The sequence below is a fragment of the Garra rufa genome, chromosome 10, assembly GCF_049309525.1.
Source record: "Garra rufa chromosome 10, GarRuf1.0, whole genome shotgun sequence".
NCBI lineage: Eukaryota > Metazoa > Chordata > Actinopteri > Cypriniformes > Cyprinidae > Garra > Garra rufa.
In genome coordinates this window covers 15,524,852-15,543,997 of record NC_133370.1, presented here as the reverse complement: position 1 = coordinate 15,543,997, position 19,146 = coordinate 15,524,852, and the positions used below count along the sequence as shown (strand labels likewise).

The 19,146-nt window shown below is 34.9% G+C and overlaps 1 protein-coding gene across 1 annotated transcript; it reads right to left on the bottom strand.

Annotated features, from left to right (window-relative positions):
• Nucleotides 1-210: 210 nt before the first annotated feature.
• On the bottom strand, nt 211-17,570 carry dcaf8 (DDB1 and CUL4 associated factor 8). Its single transcript, XM_073848421.1, has 13 exons — nt 17,297-17,570; nt 15,461-15,526; nt 14,572-14,658; nt 10,630-11,276; nt 8,896-9,036; nt 8,379-8,473; nt 6,929-7,039; nt 6,623-6,753; nt 6,405-6,512; nt 6,156-6,286; nt 4,223-4,342; nt 2,676-2,792; nt 211-2,403 (listed from the first exon to the last, which is right to left on the bottom strand). Exons 2-13 carry the CDS (start codon nt 15,495-15,497, stop codon nt 2,293-2,295), a joined length of 1,836 nt encoding a protein of 611 aa, XP_073704522.1. The 5' UTR covers nt 15,498-15,526; nt 17,297-17,570; the 3' UTR covers nt 211-2,292.
• Between the last annotated feature and the right edge of the window lie 1,576 nt (nt 17,571-19,146).

Below are 19,146 nucleotides of genomic sequence, written 5' to 3'. Positions count from 1 at the left end.
ACAGGATGCACAAATAGTGAAAGAGAATACAATTATCGGTGTTTCCATTCATACAACTAATTATAGTACTACTTATTATATAAACTACAATTACACACTGTATGACGGCCTATAATTGATTACATAAAGTACGTACAGTAAATTCCTCCTGCATTTACAATAAATGAAGGCACTTGAAATAATAAGGCACTTGGTCAGAAACAAAAGAACCATTTTTTCTCTTTTTTACTGCACAATTCGTACATGTTGTCTGAACTGAACTGAAAGAACACAACATCAGGCAGCGTGGGATAACTCAGATCAAAAAAAAGAACAAAGAAAAAAAATATATGCCAGTGATAGGAAATCTTGAGCAGACAAGTGAGAATGAGAAAATGAACATTAACAGAAATTAATTAATGCTTTTAATTTCAGTGACAATTAGGGTTCTAATCCAAAAAAAGAAAGAAAAAAAATCCAATGTTTCCATTCATTTAAAAGTAGTTTGTCTTATACAATATAAACCTCTGCATCAAATACCAATTAAATTTAGACACCCTTTGAAAGAGTAAGGGTTGAGGATGATTTTTACAGGTTTTTAATATTTATATATATATCTTTATATATTTGTATATACATATAGTCATTTAAGTTATTCTTCTCATACAAAAAGAGAAAAGTTGAGACTTTTTTCCCTTCACAAAAGAAGAAGGAAAAACGGGGCAACGTAATTCAAACTCCTTACCCCTCCCTGCGTACCCCACAAGTGCTATCCGTCCCCTGCCATTGACCCATCCTTCTGAAATGATTCGTTCCTTTTAACATGCAAGTCGCAACAGGAAACAGTCCATCCATGTTTGCTCTTAACCATCTGAATCCAAATACTGACAAAGAACAGCCACCATTTTTATGAAAAATGGGTTGCGAGGGCTTAGCCTTTCTCAGGCAAACATGGAACATCCTGCTACATTTGATCCTCGCCATCTAGTTAGGCAAAGATCCAGAGGATGTGTATTCAAACAAAAGACAGAGGAAGAAACATGGATTCAACAAATCACTGGCTCTGAGCGCATCGTCGTCTTTGCTCTCAATTTTTACGGGACAGGGCTGAGAAGACGACGGCAGTCTGTGGAGAGTTACATTTTTAGCCTTTTGGAATTTCTTTAAGAAGTCCATCACATATCTCCACCCAAGTGCAAATCCAAAAAACCCTAAGAGCTGGTGTCTAAATCTCCTTATTCAATTTAAAAGTCCACAGTAAATTTGGGGAATTGCAGGCCAAAGAACTAAATTAGCAAAATAAACACATTTAATCCAAGTATTGCATGCCCCCTAAGCGCACACTCGTCTTAGAGATTCAAAACTCAAAGCAGATCCCTGATTAAAGTGCACTCAGTAGCATGGGAGAGAGGAACGGAGCAAAACAGCCAGCTCTGGAACCAGATTAAGCAGCTCTGGCTCATCTTCTGTGTCTGCAGTCAGATCTAAGAGCAGGATTGACCTCAAGAAAATTTGCTGTCTGGCTTCAGCAAACTCACACACACACGCACAGGAGAAGAGAACAAAGACAACAGGATTGGACGGCCAGACGGCCCATGACAGTCTATTACTGCGAAGAACAAAGACTGCAGTCTGAAAATAACAAACGTTAGCTCGGTCTTACTTGGAGACAGAGGCAGTTCAGATCACTGGAGAAAGCTGATGAGGCCAGTAAAAGATGGTGCTGGTTTTTTGAACAAGTAACACTCATCATCTCAGTAATCTGCGGAAGGACTGGCTTTGAGCGTCCGTACTGTCCCGTCGTGCTCCGCACACATCGCTGAGAAAGAGAAGCTTCACGTGGAACTGTTTACTACAGCACAGATGAGAAATGTCCTCTTCTGCGCCTCATGACATGAAATTCAGGGTTGTTGATAAACTAAGGCAGCAAAACAGTAGAGGTGATATTTCTCGATCGCCGGCTGTGGTCTTCCACATGAAATGCTGTAAAACTGGGAATGAAATGCTCCTGTGTCCATGTTCGCATAAAATCAAGAGTGGTTAATTGTGTGTGTGGTTGCAAATGTATCAAAATGATGAATCTCAGCATCAGTTCTTCCCCTAGTGAGTGTGGCGCACAAAGCCAGATTTTGACAGTCGTTTCCCTCTCCCTCACACTGTGTGTATGTGTATATAAAGCTGTGTGTGTTTGTTGCTGGCCTTCAGTGTCTGTTTGTGTACCAGTGTGTTACTAGTATGTATGTGCTTAAATATATGGCAAAAAAGAGCATGTGTGTGTGTGTTTATGTGTGTGTATGTGTGTAGGTGTGTGGCTCAGGAGGACATGCACTGCACATGGTCTGGCCCTCCCTCTTCTTCATCAGAGGAATCTGGCGAGCTCCAGGATTCGTCTGTGTCGCCCTCTCCTCCCTCCCCTCGCCGGGCCTACAAGGGGGTCAACGTTGAGAAGCTATCAGTGTATAGTTTTTGGGTGGTTATGAAGAGATCAGATCATGTAGGATGAGGTTATTCTATTTATAGTTTCCATTTTGAAGTGTAGGAGGGAACAAAAATGCTACCATTTGAGTGATTATGATTTTATATAGCAGCTTGAGCCTTTACACAAAGTAGAAGGTATTGTATATTCAGACTATGCAAACAAGCTTATAAGACTATATATTAGTCATGAAAATGATCCTAGAAATGCAAATTCTCACCCGCTGAGGTCTTCGGTTTCTCATGTGTCTCATTAGGAACCAGAGGAGCTGTGTGTCATACTGGTCCCCATGACGAACACTGTCTTCATCACGTTCTCGCTTGTTCTTCTTCATTACCTAAGTAGTCATGATAAAATGTCAAACAGTTGTTTTATTGCTTTTAACAAGAATAATTATTTGCCTGTGTAAATTTGCTGCCAAAGTGAAATTTTGGAAATATTTCTTCTAACCAAGCCTGCATTTATTTGATCGAAAATAGAGTAAAAACCACAATACTTTGAAATATTGTTACAGTTTAAAAGAACTGTTTCCTAATTTAAATGTGTGATGGCAAAGCAAAAGCCATCTTCAGTGTCACATGATCCTTCAGATCAGAATCTGATTTGATACATTTTGATTATCAACATTTTTGTAGAAACCATCATACTATTTTTCAGGATTCTTTGAATAAAAGGTCAAAAGAACTATTTGAAATTGAAATATTTTGTAATAATGTAAAAGTATTTTATTCAATTTAATGCATCCTTACTGAATAAAAAGTTTTTAAATGCTTTTTAAAGTGTCTTTTACTCATCAAGCCCGCATTTATTTGATTCAAAGTACAGGAAAAATAGTACAACTTTTGAAAATATTTTGAAATATTTTTACTATTTAAAATAACTGTTTTCTATTTGAATACATTTTAAAATGAATTCAAAGCTGAATTTTTAGCATCATTACTCCAGTCACATGATCCTTCAGAAATCATTCTAATTTGCTGCTCAAAAAACATTTCTTATTATTATTATTATTATTATTATTATTAATGTTGAAAACAGCCAAGTAGATTTTTTTTTCAGGTTTCTTTGACTAATAGAAAGTTCAGAAGAACAGTATTTATCTGAAAAAGAATTATTTTGTAATAATATAAATTTATCATCACTTTAGATCAATTTAAAGCAAATTTGCTAAATAAAACTATTTTTGTAATTTCTTTTCCCCCAAAAATGTATACTGACTCTAAGCTTTTGAATGGTATTGTGCATAATGTTACAAAAGCTTTTTATTTCTGATAAATGCTGATCTTTGGATCTTTCTATTCAATCCTGAAAAAAAATGTAATCAACTGTTTTAAACATTGATAATAACAAAAAATGTTTCCTGAACAGCAAATCGGCATATCAGAATGATTTCTGAAGGATCACGTGACACTGAAGACTAGAGTAATGATGCTGAAAATTTGGCTTTGATCACAGGAATAAACTACATTTTAAAATATATTCAAATAGAAAGCAGTTATTTTAAATAGTAAAAATATTTCACAATATTACTGCTTTTGCTGTATTTTGGATCAAATAAATGCGGGCTTGGTGAGCAGAAGAGAATTCCTACTGACCCCAAACCTTTGAACAGTAATTTACATATAGAGTCAGCTAAAAAAGCAAATGTGCTATATAATTAAATGTTTAATTCTTGTCAATTTCCATGACAATTTCAGACCCATAAATGATAATTTTGTATGTACACAGTCAGTTTAGCGCAATACGTATAAAATGTATGAAGCATACCTCTTTAAGTCCCTTTAGAGTTGTGGGATTTTCAGCAGTGGGTGCCCACAGCTTCACATCATGGTCCAAACCACTAGTGGCTAAACCTGGAAGATGAGGATGTGGCTCCAGACAATTCACCTGAACACAGTAAGAGAATATTATTTATACAGTACAGACCAAAAGTTTGGACACACCTTCTCCTTCAAAGAGTTTTCTTTATTTTCATGACTATGAAAATTGTAGATTCACACTGAAGGCATCAAAACTATGAATTAACACATGTGGAATTATATTTAATTCTATATATATATACACTATATATACTTCTGCACAACACAACTGATGGTCCCAACCCCATTTATAAGGCAAGAAATCCCACTTATTAAACCTGACAGGGCACACCTGTGAAGTGAAAACCATTTCAGGTGACCATCTCTTGAAGCTCATCAAGAGAATGCCAAAAGTGTGCAAAGCAGTAATCAAAGCAAAAGGTGGCTACTTTGAAGAACCTAGAATATGACATATTTTCAGTTGTTTCACACTTTTTTGTTATGTACAGTCGTGGCCAAAAGTTTTGAGAATTACATAAATATTGGAAATTGGAAAAGTTGCTGCTTAAGTTTTTATAATAGCAATTTGCATATACTCCAGAATGTTATGAAGAGTGATCAGTTGAATTGCATAGTCCTTCTTTGCCATGAAAATTAACTTAAAAAAAAAAAAAATGAAAAAAAACTTTCCACTGCATTGTTAAGAAGGCTTCAGGGCGTCCAAGAAAGTCCAGCAAGCGCCAGGATCGTCTCCTAAAGAGGATTCAGCTGCGGGATCGGAGTGCCACCAGTGCAGAGCTTGCTCAGGAATGGCAGCAGGCAGGTGTGAGCGCATCTGCTTTTGGCAGGAGACTTTTGGAAGATGGCCTGGTGTCAAGAAGGGCAGCAAAGAAGCCACTTCTCTCCAAAAAAAACATCAGGGACAGATTGATCTTTGGCAAAAAGTATGGCGAACGGACTGCTGAGGACTGGGGCAAAGTCATATTCTCTGATGAAGCCTCTTTCTGATTGTTTGGGGCATCTGGAAAAAGGCTTGTCCGGAGAAGAATAGGTGAGCGCTACCATCAGTCCTGTGTCATGCCAACAGTAAAGCATCCTGAGACCATTCATGTGTGGGGTTGCTTCGCATCCAAGGGAGTGGGCTCACTCACAATTTTGCCCAAAAACACAGCCATGAATAAAGAATGGTACCAAAACACCCTCCAACAGCAACTTCTTCCAACAATCCAACAACAGTTTGGTGAAGAACAATGCATTTTCCAGCACGATGGAGCACCGTGCCATAAGGCAAAAGTGATAACTAAGTGGCTCGGGGACCAAAACGTTGACATTTTGGGTCCATGGCCTGGAAACTCCCCAGATCTTAAAACTTGTGGTCAATCCTCAAGAGGCGGGTGGACAAACAAAAACCCACTAATTCTGACAAACTCCAAGAAGTGATTATGAAAGAATGGGTTGCTATCAGTCAGGATTTGGCCCAGAAGTTGATTGAGAGCAAGCCCAGTCGAATTGCAGAAGTCCTGAAAAAGAAGGGCCAACACTGCAAATACTGACTCTTTGCATGTCACGATAAAGGCCTTTGAACCGTATAAAGTGCTTGTAATTATATTTCAGTACATCACAGAAACAACTGAAACAAAGATCTAAAAGCAGTTGAACAGCAATCTTTGTGAAAACTAATATTTGTGTCATTCTCAAAACTTTTGGCCACGACTGTATATAATTCCATGTCTTAATTCATAGTTTTGATGCCTTCAGTTTGAATCTACAATTTTCATAGTCATGAAAAGAAAACTTTGGTTCAAAGGTGTGTCCAAACTTTTGGTCTGTACTGTACATCAACTTTTTCGAATCAGAAGTTCAATGCTCTAGTTCAATTTAGTGAAGTGACAATGTCTTACCACTCCTCCCCGGTCTCCCTCCATGAACTGAACCACGCGAGCAGAGTTCTTATCCCACAGGTAGATGTGTCCACAGTCACTACCACTGACAACAAACTCACTACGGGGACCGTAAAAGTTAACTCCCTTCACTGGAGGAGGATTTTCCAATAGAAGATGGAATAAGAAAAAGGGTGATGGTTAAGTACTGGATTTTTTCAAAAACGGAATGAAAAATAATATACTGGAAATAAATCCAATAGAAAGTACCTGTAGCATTGTTGCGGTGACCCTTGTATCTCCTGCGGTAATCCGCTCCATCACTGTGGCTGGAGTCAAAAAGGTATATGTCCTCATCATTGTAACTTGCCAGCAGTTCTGAAAGAGAGTTTACTTAGAATGTTGCTACACAGACCATGTAATGTAAATGTTTTTATTTAAAGGCATGTAACCTTTTTCACTTTCTGAGAGTGAAGTGTGTATATTACCTGTGCCATCATGGCTGTACACTAAACAGGTAATATTTGTTTTGGACTCGCTGGACACCAAATGAGAGGGACAAAACTTCTTCAGCACACCATTATTGTCATGTTCATTTATCTTTCTCTGGTCATAGATCCTAAAAAGAGGAAGAGATGTAAACAGTGTGCGATGCAGGACAACAGTTTCCTAGTCTACTGACACGGTGGCATTGGAGGCACAATTGTAACAGGTATAGAGTTTGACAGCTGCATCAGAAGCAGCTTGACTTTGGTGCAAAGGAGGTGACATGTCAATGAAAATGTTTGTCTCACCTGACATACTGGTCTCTACCACCCACAGCAAAGTGGTGTGTGTTGGCTGGATTCACGAAAATGGTGTACAGCCCCACCTTCTTTTCACCTTCCTTCACCACCACCAGTTTGCTGAGAGATTTAAAAAAAAGAGAAAAAAGATTTAGCAAACAGTATATGCTTCACATAGAACAATAGTGTGTAAGGTAAAGATATCTCTTCTCAGAAAGGCTGCATTTATTTGAAAATACAGTAAAAAATGTAATACTGAAAAAATATTTTCAGTTATTTTATTATGTTATATTTTACAATTTAAAATAACTGTTTCCTATGTGATGGCAAAGCTGAATTTTCAGTCTTCAGTGTCACATCCTTTAGAAATCAAATATTTAGGTATCTAAGGCATCTAGGTATCATATGAATCACACTATGTACTCTTACTGCAATCTTCAATCTTCACTTGAAGAAATTATTTTTTATTTTTGTAGTATAAAAAAAAGAAAATATGAGAAGAAGAGGGAATAGTATTGCAAGCCAGAATATCAAACACATTCACTTTTAGGCTGCAGGACAATCAGGGCTGATTTTAGGATTTCCATGACCCAAGTATAAGCTGTTTTTATAGTAAGCGTGAAAAGAGATCACATAAGATATTTTTAAGGGACAAATTTTAGCCCCAATAAAGTGGGTGTACTAATGCTCGGAGCTACTCTTAAAAAAGAATTAAGACATCTTAAAAAGTCTCACAAAGGATACATTTATTTGATCACAAATTCAGCAAAAATACTGTAATATTGTGAAATATTTTAACAATTATATATTCTATATGAATATATTTTAATTTAAAATAACTATATTTTCTATATGAATATAATTAATTTAATTCTGTGATGGCAAACCTGGATTTCAGCAGCCATTAATCTAGTCTTTAGTGTCAAGATCCTTCAGAAATCATTCTAATATGCTGATTTGGTACATTTCTTATTAATATCATCATTGGGAACAGTTGTGCTGCTTAATTCTTGTACAGAAACTGTGATACACCTTCTCAGAATTAAGGACAGAAAAAACAGCATTTATTTGAAAAAGAAATATTTTGTAACATTAAAAATGTCTTTACTTACAATCTTTCCTGAATAAAGGTTTATCATCTTATTAAATGCTAGTTTCATAGCATTACTTGAAGTGTAATAATTAAACTATTTCCATAATGTGTTATTTTAAAAAAAGCAGCGTTTCCCACGCTAATAAAAAAAAAAAACTTGTGTATTGGAGGTGTTAAAAATACCACTATTAAGTAAGCCATATAATAACCTGTGACAAAAGCTTCCACTGACTCATCTAGCTGCTGACACAATTCTTTGTCAGATATCTAATCCTGCCTCTGTTCACTTGTGTCACTCTGCTGAAGTGCTGCTTTTCTTTTCTTCTGGCAATCTTAGTGCTGTTTGTGACATGACTGTGCACTCACTTGGCAGGTCTGTCTAAACGCAGGTCAATGCCAAACACTACTGCGTCTTCACCAGCGGAGAGGAAAGAGCAGGGAGAGTCTGGCTCCAGTGCAAGCTGAGAAAGAAAAATACAAACATTTAATCACAGGTATTCACATGTGACTCTTTGATTGCAAATATTTTTTTTGTATCTCACAAAAAACTAATAAAACATCAGTTTTGATAATATATTAAATGTGTTCTTTGTTTTTGCATGACTGAATGCTTGATTCTGACTGGGAGATGTTCCAAGATGCTCATTAATAAATGTAGAGTATGCGACTATAAAGCTCCAACCAGTCACAGATTTTAAATCTGTTTAGTTTGAGGTAACCATGTATGGAACAAGTGAGTTTAATTAATTTTTGAAAATGAATATACATGCCAGAATAATTGGCCACAACTTTAAACACCTTAGAGTCATCATTCATTTTCAATAATCCGTCTGTAATAAATTATTCAAATATGCAGTTAAACAACACGTATGGTTGATCATACCTTATGAGCTGCACCTTTGTGCTGAGCCACTCTTTTGGTGTTCTTGCAACGTTGTGTGGCAGAAAGCTCGGCCACTCTGATCTGTCCATCTCGGGCACACATGGCCAAAGTGGAGTCACCGCTGTGTGGAAGAAACTTTGCCTGGGGAAAGAATAATAAATAATAAAGAGGATGCACTGATTTAAATCTATACATTTTAAAATATTCCACACAAAAAGACCAACAAAAGAGTCCAACAAAAATAACCCAATAAGAAATAAAAGGAAATCACAAATAAGCTGGACAACCACTAAACCACTGATGTGGCTTTTATGGTGGTTATTTTAAATAACATGAACAGACTTCAGCAGTACACTACTGTTCAAAATTTTGTGAAATTAATAACTTTTTTTTAGTTAGGATGCATTAAATTGATCAGAAGTGACAAAGACAAACCCTATATTACACACACAAAAAATATATATATATATTTCTATATACAGTTTTTGTAAAATATATCCTAAATAAATACTGTTCTTTTGAACTTTATTAATCAAAAAACATCTGCTTTCAACATTTTTAATAATATGAAATATTTTCTGACCACCAAATCAGCATATTGGAACGATTTTTGAAGGATCATGTGACACTGAAGACTGGAGTAATGACTGCTGAAAATTCACCTTTCCAATTGCAGGAAGAAATCATACTTTAATATATACTAAAATTATAAAAACAAATCTTTTAAATTGCAATTATATTTCCCAATATTACTTTACTCTTTTTTTTTTTTTACTGTTATTACAACCTAGTCAGCATAAGTCCTAAAAACATAAGAAAACATCATCTGATCCCTAACTTTTAAACAGCATTGGTTAAAATAAACCATTATTCCAAAAAAAATAAATTCTGTCATCAAGACCAATTCGGTGTTTGCAAACAGTGGAGACGTTTTTGTGGGCAAGGCCTATCTGGTGGCAGAACATTCCAGTTTTTAAGTGGCAGTCTAAGGAAACCATGGAACAAAACAGTTAAAAAAGGTAAATTTGAGTTTGTATCTCAAAATTCTGAATTTACTTTCGCAATTCCGAGAATATATCTCACAATTCTGCTAAGAAAAATCTACTTGTTATACTCTCTTTTAAGGTTATAACCCACACTTCTGGCTTTTTTTCCCCCTCAGAATGGACAAATTCACTATTGTTAAGCTAAACTGAGTTATAAAGTCGAAATACGAGATAAACATAAACATGCATTTGTGAGAGAAAAAAAGAATTGTGAGATAAAATATGTAAATGTAAAATGTTATAGTTTTACATAGTATTTAATGCTGTAACTGTAGGGCTAATATAATATGATCATATGTTGTTAAATCAAATTTACGCTTTAAAAGCAGAGTAATCATAGCAGGTTTCACCTTTTAGTCTGTCCATTTAAACTGCTTTTAGCTTCAAATGGCGTCTTTGACATCAGTATTCTATGTAAATGATTTGCATTCTGATTCTGACATCCAAAAGCACAATAATAAATTATCTCCTATTCAGGATTTTTTTCCCCACTCACTCCACTTATTACCAGTTTTTTTTCTGCCACCACAATGTGTGCGCAGCTGCAAATGATGTAACTACTCCAAATTGATATATTTTCTAATAAGATAATGTTTGCCATCAGTGACCTTAAATTTGGAGCGGCACAGCAACATGCTGCTTTTTTAATCAAAATGCAAAGATTTTAGAGCTTGCACTTTTTTTTCACCTGAAAGACATTGCTCTTATGTCCACTGTCAAACTCCAGCTCAGCCCTTCTGCGAGCCCAGTCCCAGATCACCACACGGAGGTCATCGCTACCAGAGGCCAGGCGGGTGCCAGAGGGGTTAAAGTGGAGGGTGTTCACGCAGCCCGTGTGTCTCTCCAGACGGCCCTGCAATTCCAGCCTCTGCACTAGACCACGCGCCCCACACACCCTCCTCACAAACTGGTGCGAATCACGGCCGATCTCTCGGGCACGCAGCGACGGGACCGCGCACCACGAAGGGCGACTCAGGTCGCGGAGGTCTGCTCCCAGCCACGCTTCCATAGCTTGCTCATCTTCTTCCTCAGCGTCCTCTTCTTCCTCCTCCTCTTCTTCATCATCATCGTCGTCATCTGAACTGGAAGAGTGGCGTGTGGCTCCACCACTGGGACGATTCCTCTTCCTGGTGGATCTCTTACTTTCATCTTTTCCCCTCTCTCTCTGTCCTCCTCCCTCACTCTCTCTTTCTCCTTCTTCAGTGAGAGAGTACAGACCACTGCCATCCATGCTGTCTGTGTCCTCCTCTTCTCCCGTCCCCTGCTTCTGCTCAGAGTTTGCCATCGCCCTGTCCTGACCATCCTCACTTCCCTCTGGAGCTGAACTCAAATTTCCTGTCAAGAGAAAACTTGAACAATTAGTGGAGCACTGCTTATATAGATATCCTACTGTCAAGGTGTTTCCAACATTATCCTAAAATTCCAAAAATATACAACAGATCATTATTTTAGGGTCTATTTTTTAATTAAAGGGAACCCGGGGTGTTATGACTTGTATAGCTTAATATAACTGCTTTTCTAGTGATAAGAAGAGGAGAAAAGAATGGGAAGATGCCTGTGGATGAATAAAACTTCCTAAAGACCCACATCTGTGTTCTTTACACTTTAGCCCTGATGCCTTTAAGGCTTTTAGAACACCGCAGCTACTGAAAAAGCTTACAAATGATATAAACATGCCGATGCTTGTCATAGCACCACAGCCACTGAAGGAGTTTCTCAGCGTAGATTTCACTCAATTTCCGGGTGCATTTAGATTTATTGTGGGGAAAATCAATGCTACGGCATTTGGTTTAAGCCTATGCTTATATCCATCGCCACCTATAAGCTATTTCAGTAGATGTGGTCATTGTACCAGGATTTTATTTTCAGAGTTGTGTTGCGTTAAAAATAGCGTAGCTCAGTGCCAGTAGCTCACCAAGTGCAACCGTTTTACGCAATCAAAATAATGGTGCCCCTCCCATAGTCCAAAAAATGTATTAAAAAAGGTATCCCTTTAATACTTATTCTAAGCAAGGATGCATTAAAATGCTTTTATTTTAGCATTAAATTGCTATTTTAAATTAATACTGTTCTTTTGAACTTTATTTATCAAAGAATATATCATGGTTTCCACAAACGATTAACCCCTTAAGCTCTGGCCACGCCCTAGGACCCACCGGTGGGTCCGCAGGGGGGTCATTGTATTATTTTAAAAAAATCTATTAATTGTTAAGCACAAAACTAGACATATATGGTATTTTTTGAAAGCTTAGAACCTCTGCTTTCTTGCGAATCCAATGATATTTGCATTAATTTTACATAAAAAAAAAAAATACAGTCTAAATTTGTTATTGCGCAACCTCCCCCCCCCCTCGAGAAAATCAGACAAATAATGATGTTTCATATTTATGGCACACAAACTCACTAAAAATAGACAAGTCATATATCAAATGAAAGCTCTTACTCTCAGGAATATAAATATGTGCTTCACTTCACAGATTTTTCACATTACAGTAAAATATCGAAGAATAATTTCAAAAGAATCACGAAAACTGAAATGACTCCTGTGAACAAGCAAACTTTTGCATTATATTTCTGCACTAATAACTACATCTGTGCTCACATACTAGCCTAAAATCCTATATCAACTTTTAGCTTAGGTTGTTTTCTTCAAAATGAGACCATTTCTGTCAGTTTATTCCGAAGTATATGGGTAGGGCGCCCTTTGGTGTGTCTACCGCTTTCAGAAATTGAAAAAAAATTACTAATGCAAAAGCACAATCGGAGATTCTTATGCCTCCTTTCAGTCAAAGCTAAATAACTTTTGCTTTGAAGATGTTATCAACAAAATTCTTTTTTCTCGTGTTTCCTGCCACCTTGTGGAATCAAAAGAAACTTTCTGCTGGGAAATAGACCAAACAGGTCCTAAATTACAGACTTCTAAATATCAACTAAAATCTCTTCAGCTCTGGCCACTCCCTTGGACCCACCGACGGGTCCACGGGGGGGGGGTCATCTTATAATTTTTTTAAAATCTATGAACTGTGAAGCACAAAACTAGACATATATGGTATTTTTTGAAAGCTTAGAACCTCTGCTTTCTTGCGAATCCCATGATATTTGCATTAATTTTACATAAAAAAAAAAAATACAGTCTAAATTCGTTATTGCGCAACCTCCCCCCCCCCCTCGAGAAAATCAGACAAATAATGATGTTTCATATTTATGGCACACAAACTCACTAAAAATAGACAAGTCATATATCAAATGAAAGCTCTTACTCTCAGGAATATAAATATGTGCTTCACTTCACAGATTTTTCACATTACAGTAAAATATCGAAGAATAATTTCAAAAGAAACACAAAAACTGAAATGACTCCTGTGAACAAGCAAACTTTTGCATCATATTTCTGCACTGATAACTACATCTGTGTTCACATACTAGCCTAAAATCCTATATCAGCTTTTAGCTTAGGTTGTTTTCTTTAAAATGAGACCATTTCTGTCAGTTTATTCCGAAGTATATGGGTAGGGCGCCCTTTGGTGTGTCTACTGCTTTCAGAAATCAAAAATGAATAATGTAAAAGCACAATTGGAGATTCCTATGCCTCCTTTCAGTCAAAGCTAAATAACTTTTGCTTGGAAGATGTTATCAACAAAATTCTTTTTTCCTGTGTTTACTGCCACCTAGAGGAATCAAAAGAATCCTCCTAAAGGAACATAGACCTAACTGGTCCTTATTTACAGACTTCTAAATAACAACTAAATTAAAACAATAATAATTTTTCTTACTTTTTCTTTGTGTTTATGACAATATTGTAAAAATATGAAATCCAAAATATGCAATATTTTACCCATGTTTTAAAACACTGAATATTTCCTGTCAAATGAGACCATTTTTATCAATTTATTCCAAAGTATGTGGTTAGGGCGCTCTTTTAAGTTCAGGTGTGTCTACTGCATTCAGAAAAAAAAAAAAGAGAATTAAAGGAGACTCCAATGCCTCATTTCAGTCAAAGCTAAATAACTTTTGCTTGGAAGATGTTATCAACAAAATTCTTTTTTCCCGTGTTTACTGCCACCTAGTGGAATAAAATGAAACCTCTTGCAGGAACATAGACCAAACTTTTCCTAATTTACAGATATATACATAAAAAAAATAATAAAAAATATATATAAAAATCTGACTTTTTGACTGTGTTTATGACAATATTACAAACATATACAATACAAAATATGCAAAAATTTACTCATGTTTTAAAATTCAGAAAGTTTCCTGTCAAATGAGACCATTTTTATCAATTTATTCCAAAGTATGTGGTTAGGGCGCTCTCTTAAATTTTGGTGTGCCTAACTCTGAAAAAAATCCAAAATATGCTGCAGAGCTTAAGGGGTTAAGTACTATAACTGTTTTCAACATTGATAATATTAAGAAATGTTTCTTAAGCACCAAATCAGCATATTAGATGATTTCTCATGTGACAGTGAAGACTGGAGGATTGGCTGCTGAAAATACAGCTTTTCCAATTAAAAAAAAAAAAATAGTAATTTAAAACTGGAACAATATTTCTGTTGTTATTGCATTTTTTTTTTACTGATCCCAAACTTATGAACAGTAGTGTATATGACAGTTGGAACTGTTTCCATACCTGAATCAGGACTGGTCTGGGCCTCTGGCACTGCAGATGTATCTGCCTCCTCTCTTCCTTCTCCAGGTTCTGGGTCATCAGAACCACCTGGTAAATTAAGCCAGAGGCTTAAAATGGGCTAATTTGGCCATTATTTGAATACATCAGAGATTATGAGCATTTTCACCCAAGACTTTGTAGAGTGTTTTCACGATGCGTCATTAATCAGTCATATTGGCGGCACTGAACAAAACATTGCCACTGAACCAAACAAAACTTGCATATTTTGCTAATGAAAATGGTCAATTATTGTCATGTTTTAGGGGTGTACTAATCAATCATGGTAAACACATTTGGAGTACAACAGACTGCCAAAAGTAAGAGAAGAGTGCAAAAAACTGGAATAAAAGGTGTTTGTGGTAAACTGAACAAGGATTTCCAGCAAAAGAATCTTGACAACATTTGTGTTTGTTCTTATCATTTCCAATCAAGTAGGTGAAATATTAGGCTAATATCTTAATTAATACAGCTTGTATGTACAGCTTGTATCTTTACCACCTATTAACTTTAGTTTGTCAAAATAGCAGTGTGTCCTTTCCTGAATACTAAGTCCTTCTCTATATGATTAAGCAGCTTCCACACATTTTTTCCATGGTTTAGACAGCATAAATTAGCAGAACAACATATTCAGTAGAACTTTAACTGTGCAATCCTTGCTGTTGTTTACATCAGATATGGCTGTGCATTAGGTTAACTGACATTAGTGTAATGTATTCACTCTCACGTTGCATTGACCCCATTTTTTTAATATTTTTTAATATGGAGAATGTGGCATCTAATATCTTATTTTGTATTTGTATGACACAAATTTCAGTTTTGGGTGAACTTTTTTACTTGATGGATTACTTACCATTTGGGACACTGGATTTACTATCTGAATCACACATTCTGACTGTCTCTTCTGACAGAAGAGACCCTATAAAAATAAAAGAGAAAATGGCTTTCTTCCATCAATCACACACTGGATATTCACTGGTAACATCTCATAACATTGGTATTTCAGGGCTCGCAAAATCGCTAGCCCGACGTCCCGGGGCTATTGTGTTTTCCAGTCGGGCTACCAAAATGTTTGACCGGACTGTCCGACTGACTATCGTAAAGTATAGGGCTCCTGAGGTCCTTAAAAACTCCTCAATTTAGTTGTATCAAATTTAAGGCCATTAAAAGTTTTAAACATGTTAAATAGTAAAATCTTAATTATAATTTAGGAGGTCTTACATTTGTGGACGGAAAGAGAATCACGATAGGGCTGGAATAAACATCAAAAGGCAATGATGTCACTCAATAAATATGCACGCTGCACGTTTCAAAGTCAAAACGCAACAAGGATGTCTTTATATGAATGTATCTGAAGGGAGCCGACTGTCCTCAGAAACGTGTCGTTGGCATTTTCATTTCATGTCTGATAAAACAGTGTTAATGCTGCTTTGTGTTCAGCTGTTACTAGGGAAACCTTAATATTTCAGCTCTCCTAAAGCGCCCCCTCATGACAGAGAGTTAATGTCAAAGAAGTTAATGTGCCTTCTAAAAATATAAACACTTAAGACAGTAATATTTATGTTTTGAATAAATATAATAAATTATATATTTAATTTATCCCTTTTAAACTGTATAAAGGCCATTGTATAAGATATTTTGTTTTTGTGTGAACCTGTATCTGAATTATAAATCATTTTATGGCGGAATATTATATTGTCCATTGTCCAACCCGACTCATACTGTGTTCATTTTACTTGTGCAGCTCTTCAAAATAAAGAAATTGCCTTAAATTGATATTTAAAAATTCTGCAGATATACTAAATAGTCAAATAAAATTCCTTCTTTGACATTTGTTTATATTAGTGTATTGAAAACATTTTTGATTGACATTTAGACTCCTATCTGATTTTCTATATTTAAAAAAAAAAAATTGTCTTCTTTTTATTTGGGCTAGTTAAATTAATTTTCGGGCTACCAAAATCTGAAGAGTACCTGCCCGAAGGCCTACCAGAGATTTTGAAAATTTGCGAGCCCTGTATTTCATATAGTAAATGATTACTAGAGGTCTGATCAACACGCATGTCTTCAAACCGAGTCATTTTTACATATTTGAAAAAAGTGCTGACCCCACTGATTGACCCAGATAGTGACTGACAGGATCCATGACATCAGCTAAAGGTGGCAAAATGAGCCTGCTTGCATAGTAAATAGCGGGCATGGTAAACACCTGCCTCTAATCGCAATACCCATGACATTACCTTGTACAGTAACAACTGAGTCCAACTGCAGACGACCCTTAGATATCAGGTTCGAAGTATTTGTACATTCGTGTTAATGCCACATGACAACTTGGTAGTGCGCAGTGAACTGGCTGCGACTAGCTAGTGTGCTAACTAATCTTAGCAATTTCTTTTGTGGCATTAACGTACCCTGGTCAAAAATAGAAAAGCTGTTGGCTAGATTTGCAAGCGCACACGAATGTTGGCAGGCAAGTAGGTCTACAAGCACTACAGTTTAAACAAAGAAAGATATATTTTTAAGATAACAAAAACCTCCTGACGAGGAAATATGGTGTAATATGTCGTGCACGAAAAACACAAGCTCAACACGTCAGTTACGGATATGTTATAAGTGCAGACTCGAGCTGACAACATGTAAACATTGGTCGTTGCGAGAAAATGGAGATCTAACCAGCGAGCGGTGTTACCTCTACTGTAGGCCCAAAGTCTCCGCACTTGTTAATCCTCTGCGCAGATTTCCCTTCCTTCTCCTTCGAGTCAAGCGCAAACAAAAGCTCGACACATTAGTGAGACGTGCCCTCAACACACTCACGCACTGGCGATACAAAAAGACCCGCAGCTTTAGGTCACGTTTTCGGTCGTGCACGCAGTGTTTATGTTTTGACTGATCTGCTTCGTTAGCACTTCTGTTTTTTTCCTTTCTCTTTCCTTTTTTCTCTCTTTCTTTTTCCGGCAAGACGGTCGTTCTCCGGAAGTGGGTCTAGATCCACAAACAAAGCATCGCTTAATCTTTCACCACACACTGAGAAATGTCATACACTACGTTCACTCTAAAAATACACACAAACATTTTTTGTTGCCAATATTGATGATGAATACGCTATTTACGTTTAATTATAATAATGAAATAAAAATGCAACATAACACATTTATAATAATAAAAATAGGCCTAATAATAATAATTATTACAATAATTTGAAAATAATAATAATCATTTATAATTATTGTTGTTGTTATATTAATTGCATATTTATCGTCAGTAATACAAAAACAGCCTGTTTATACTAGTAAAACTATGATCTAAAAATAGGATCTTGATTAATTAATGATCATAAACAAGAATGCAAATAAATAAAATAATAATTAATTATTATTATAAATGTGTTGTATTGAATTTTGATCTCATTATTATCATTATAAACGCAAAAATATTATAATAATATTAATAACAACAACAACAACAACAATAATAATTATTATTATTATTCCACTGGTATTATTTATACCAGTAAAAGTATAATCATATCTAAAAATAGTATATTGATTAATTAATTATCATAAACAAGAATGCAAATAAATGAATTAATATAATAATAATAATAATAATAATAGTAATTCGAAAATAATAATAATAATTATTATTATTATTGTTAATTATTATAATAAATGTGTTGTGTTGCATTTTGATCTCATTATTATCGTTATAAATGCAAAATATAATAATAATATTAATTACAACAACAATAATAATAATAATAATAATAATAATTATTATTATTATTATTATTATTATTATTATTACACTGGTATTATTTATACCAGTAAAAGTACAAATGACCATATCTAAAAATTTATTAACTAATGATCATGAAAAAGATTGCAAATAAATAAATCAATATAATAACAATATTCGAAATAATAATATATAATAATAATTATTATTATTCTACCAATTGCATATCCATAATCAGTAATAAAAAGCAGCCTATTTATACCAGTAAAAGTTTGACCATATCTAAAAATATAAAAAATATAATTATTATTATTGTATTATTATTATTATTATTATTATTATAAATGTGTTGTGTTGCATTTAATCTAATTATTATCATAATAAACATAAGAAATATAATAATAATAACAATAATAATAATAATAATTATTATTATTATTATTATTATTATTATTATTATTATTATACCAATTGAATAAGCATCATCAGTCATAAAAAACAGCCTATTTATACCAGTAAAAGTATGACTATCTAAAAATAGTATCTTGATTAATTAATGATCATAAACAAGAATGCTAATAAATTAATTATAATAATAATAATAATAATAATAATAATAATAAAGTTTTAATAATAATAATTGAATAGTTTTATTATATTATAATAATTATAGAAAGTATACGTTTTATTATACCAATTCATCAACAGTAATAAAAAAACACAACCTGTGATACAGATATTTTTTCCAATATCTGATCATATTTAATTTTATTTTCAAAATAATATTGTAATTAATTAATGCTA

What these genes read in the sequence shown, in the direction of transcription:
- dcaf8 (XM_073848421.1), bottom strand. Translation starts at nt 15,497, where the DNA reads ATGTGTGATTCAGATAGTAAATCCAGTGTCCCAAATG. An exon ending in CCAGACCAGTCCTGATTCAG is followed by an intron (nt 11,277 to 14,571) that starts GTATGGAAACAG and finishes TTCTCTTGACAG; the next exon opens with GAAATTTGAGTTCAGCTCCA. An exon ending in AGGGAGACCGGGGAGGAGTG is followed by an intron (nt 4,343 to 6,155) that starts GTAAGACATTGT and finishes TACTGTGTTCAG; the next exon opens with GTGAATTGTCTGGAGCCACA.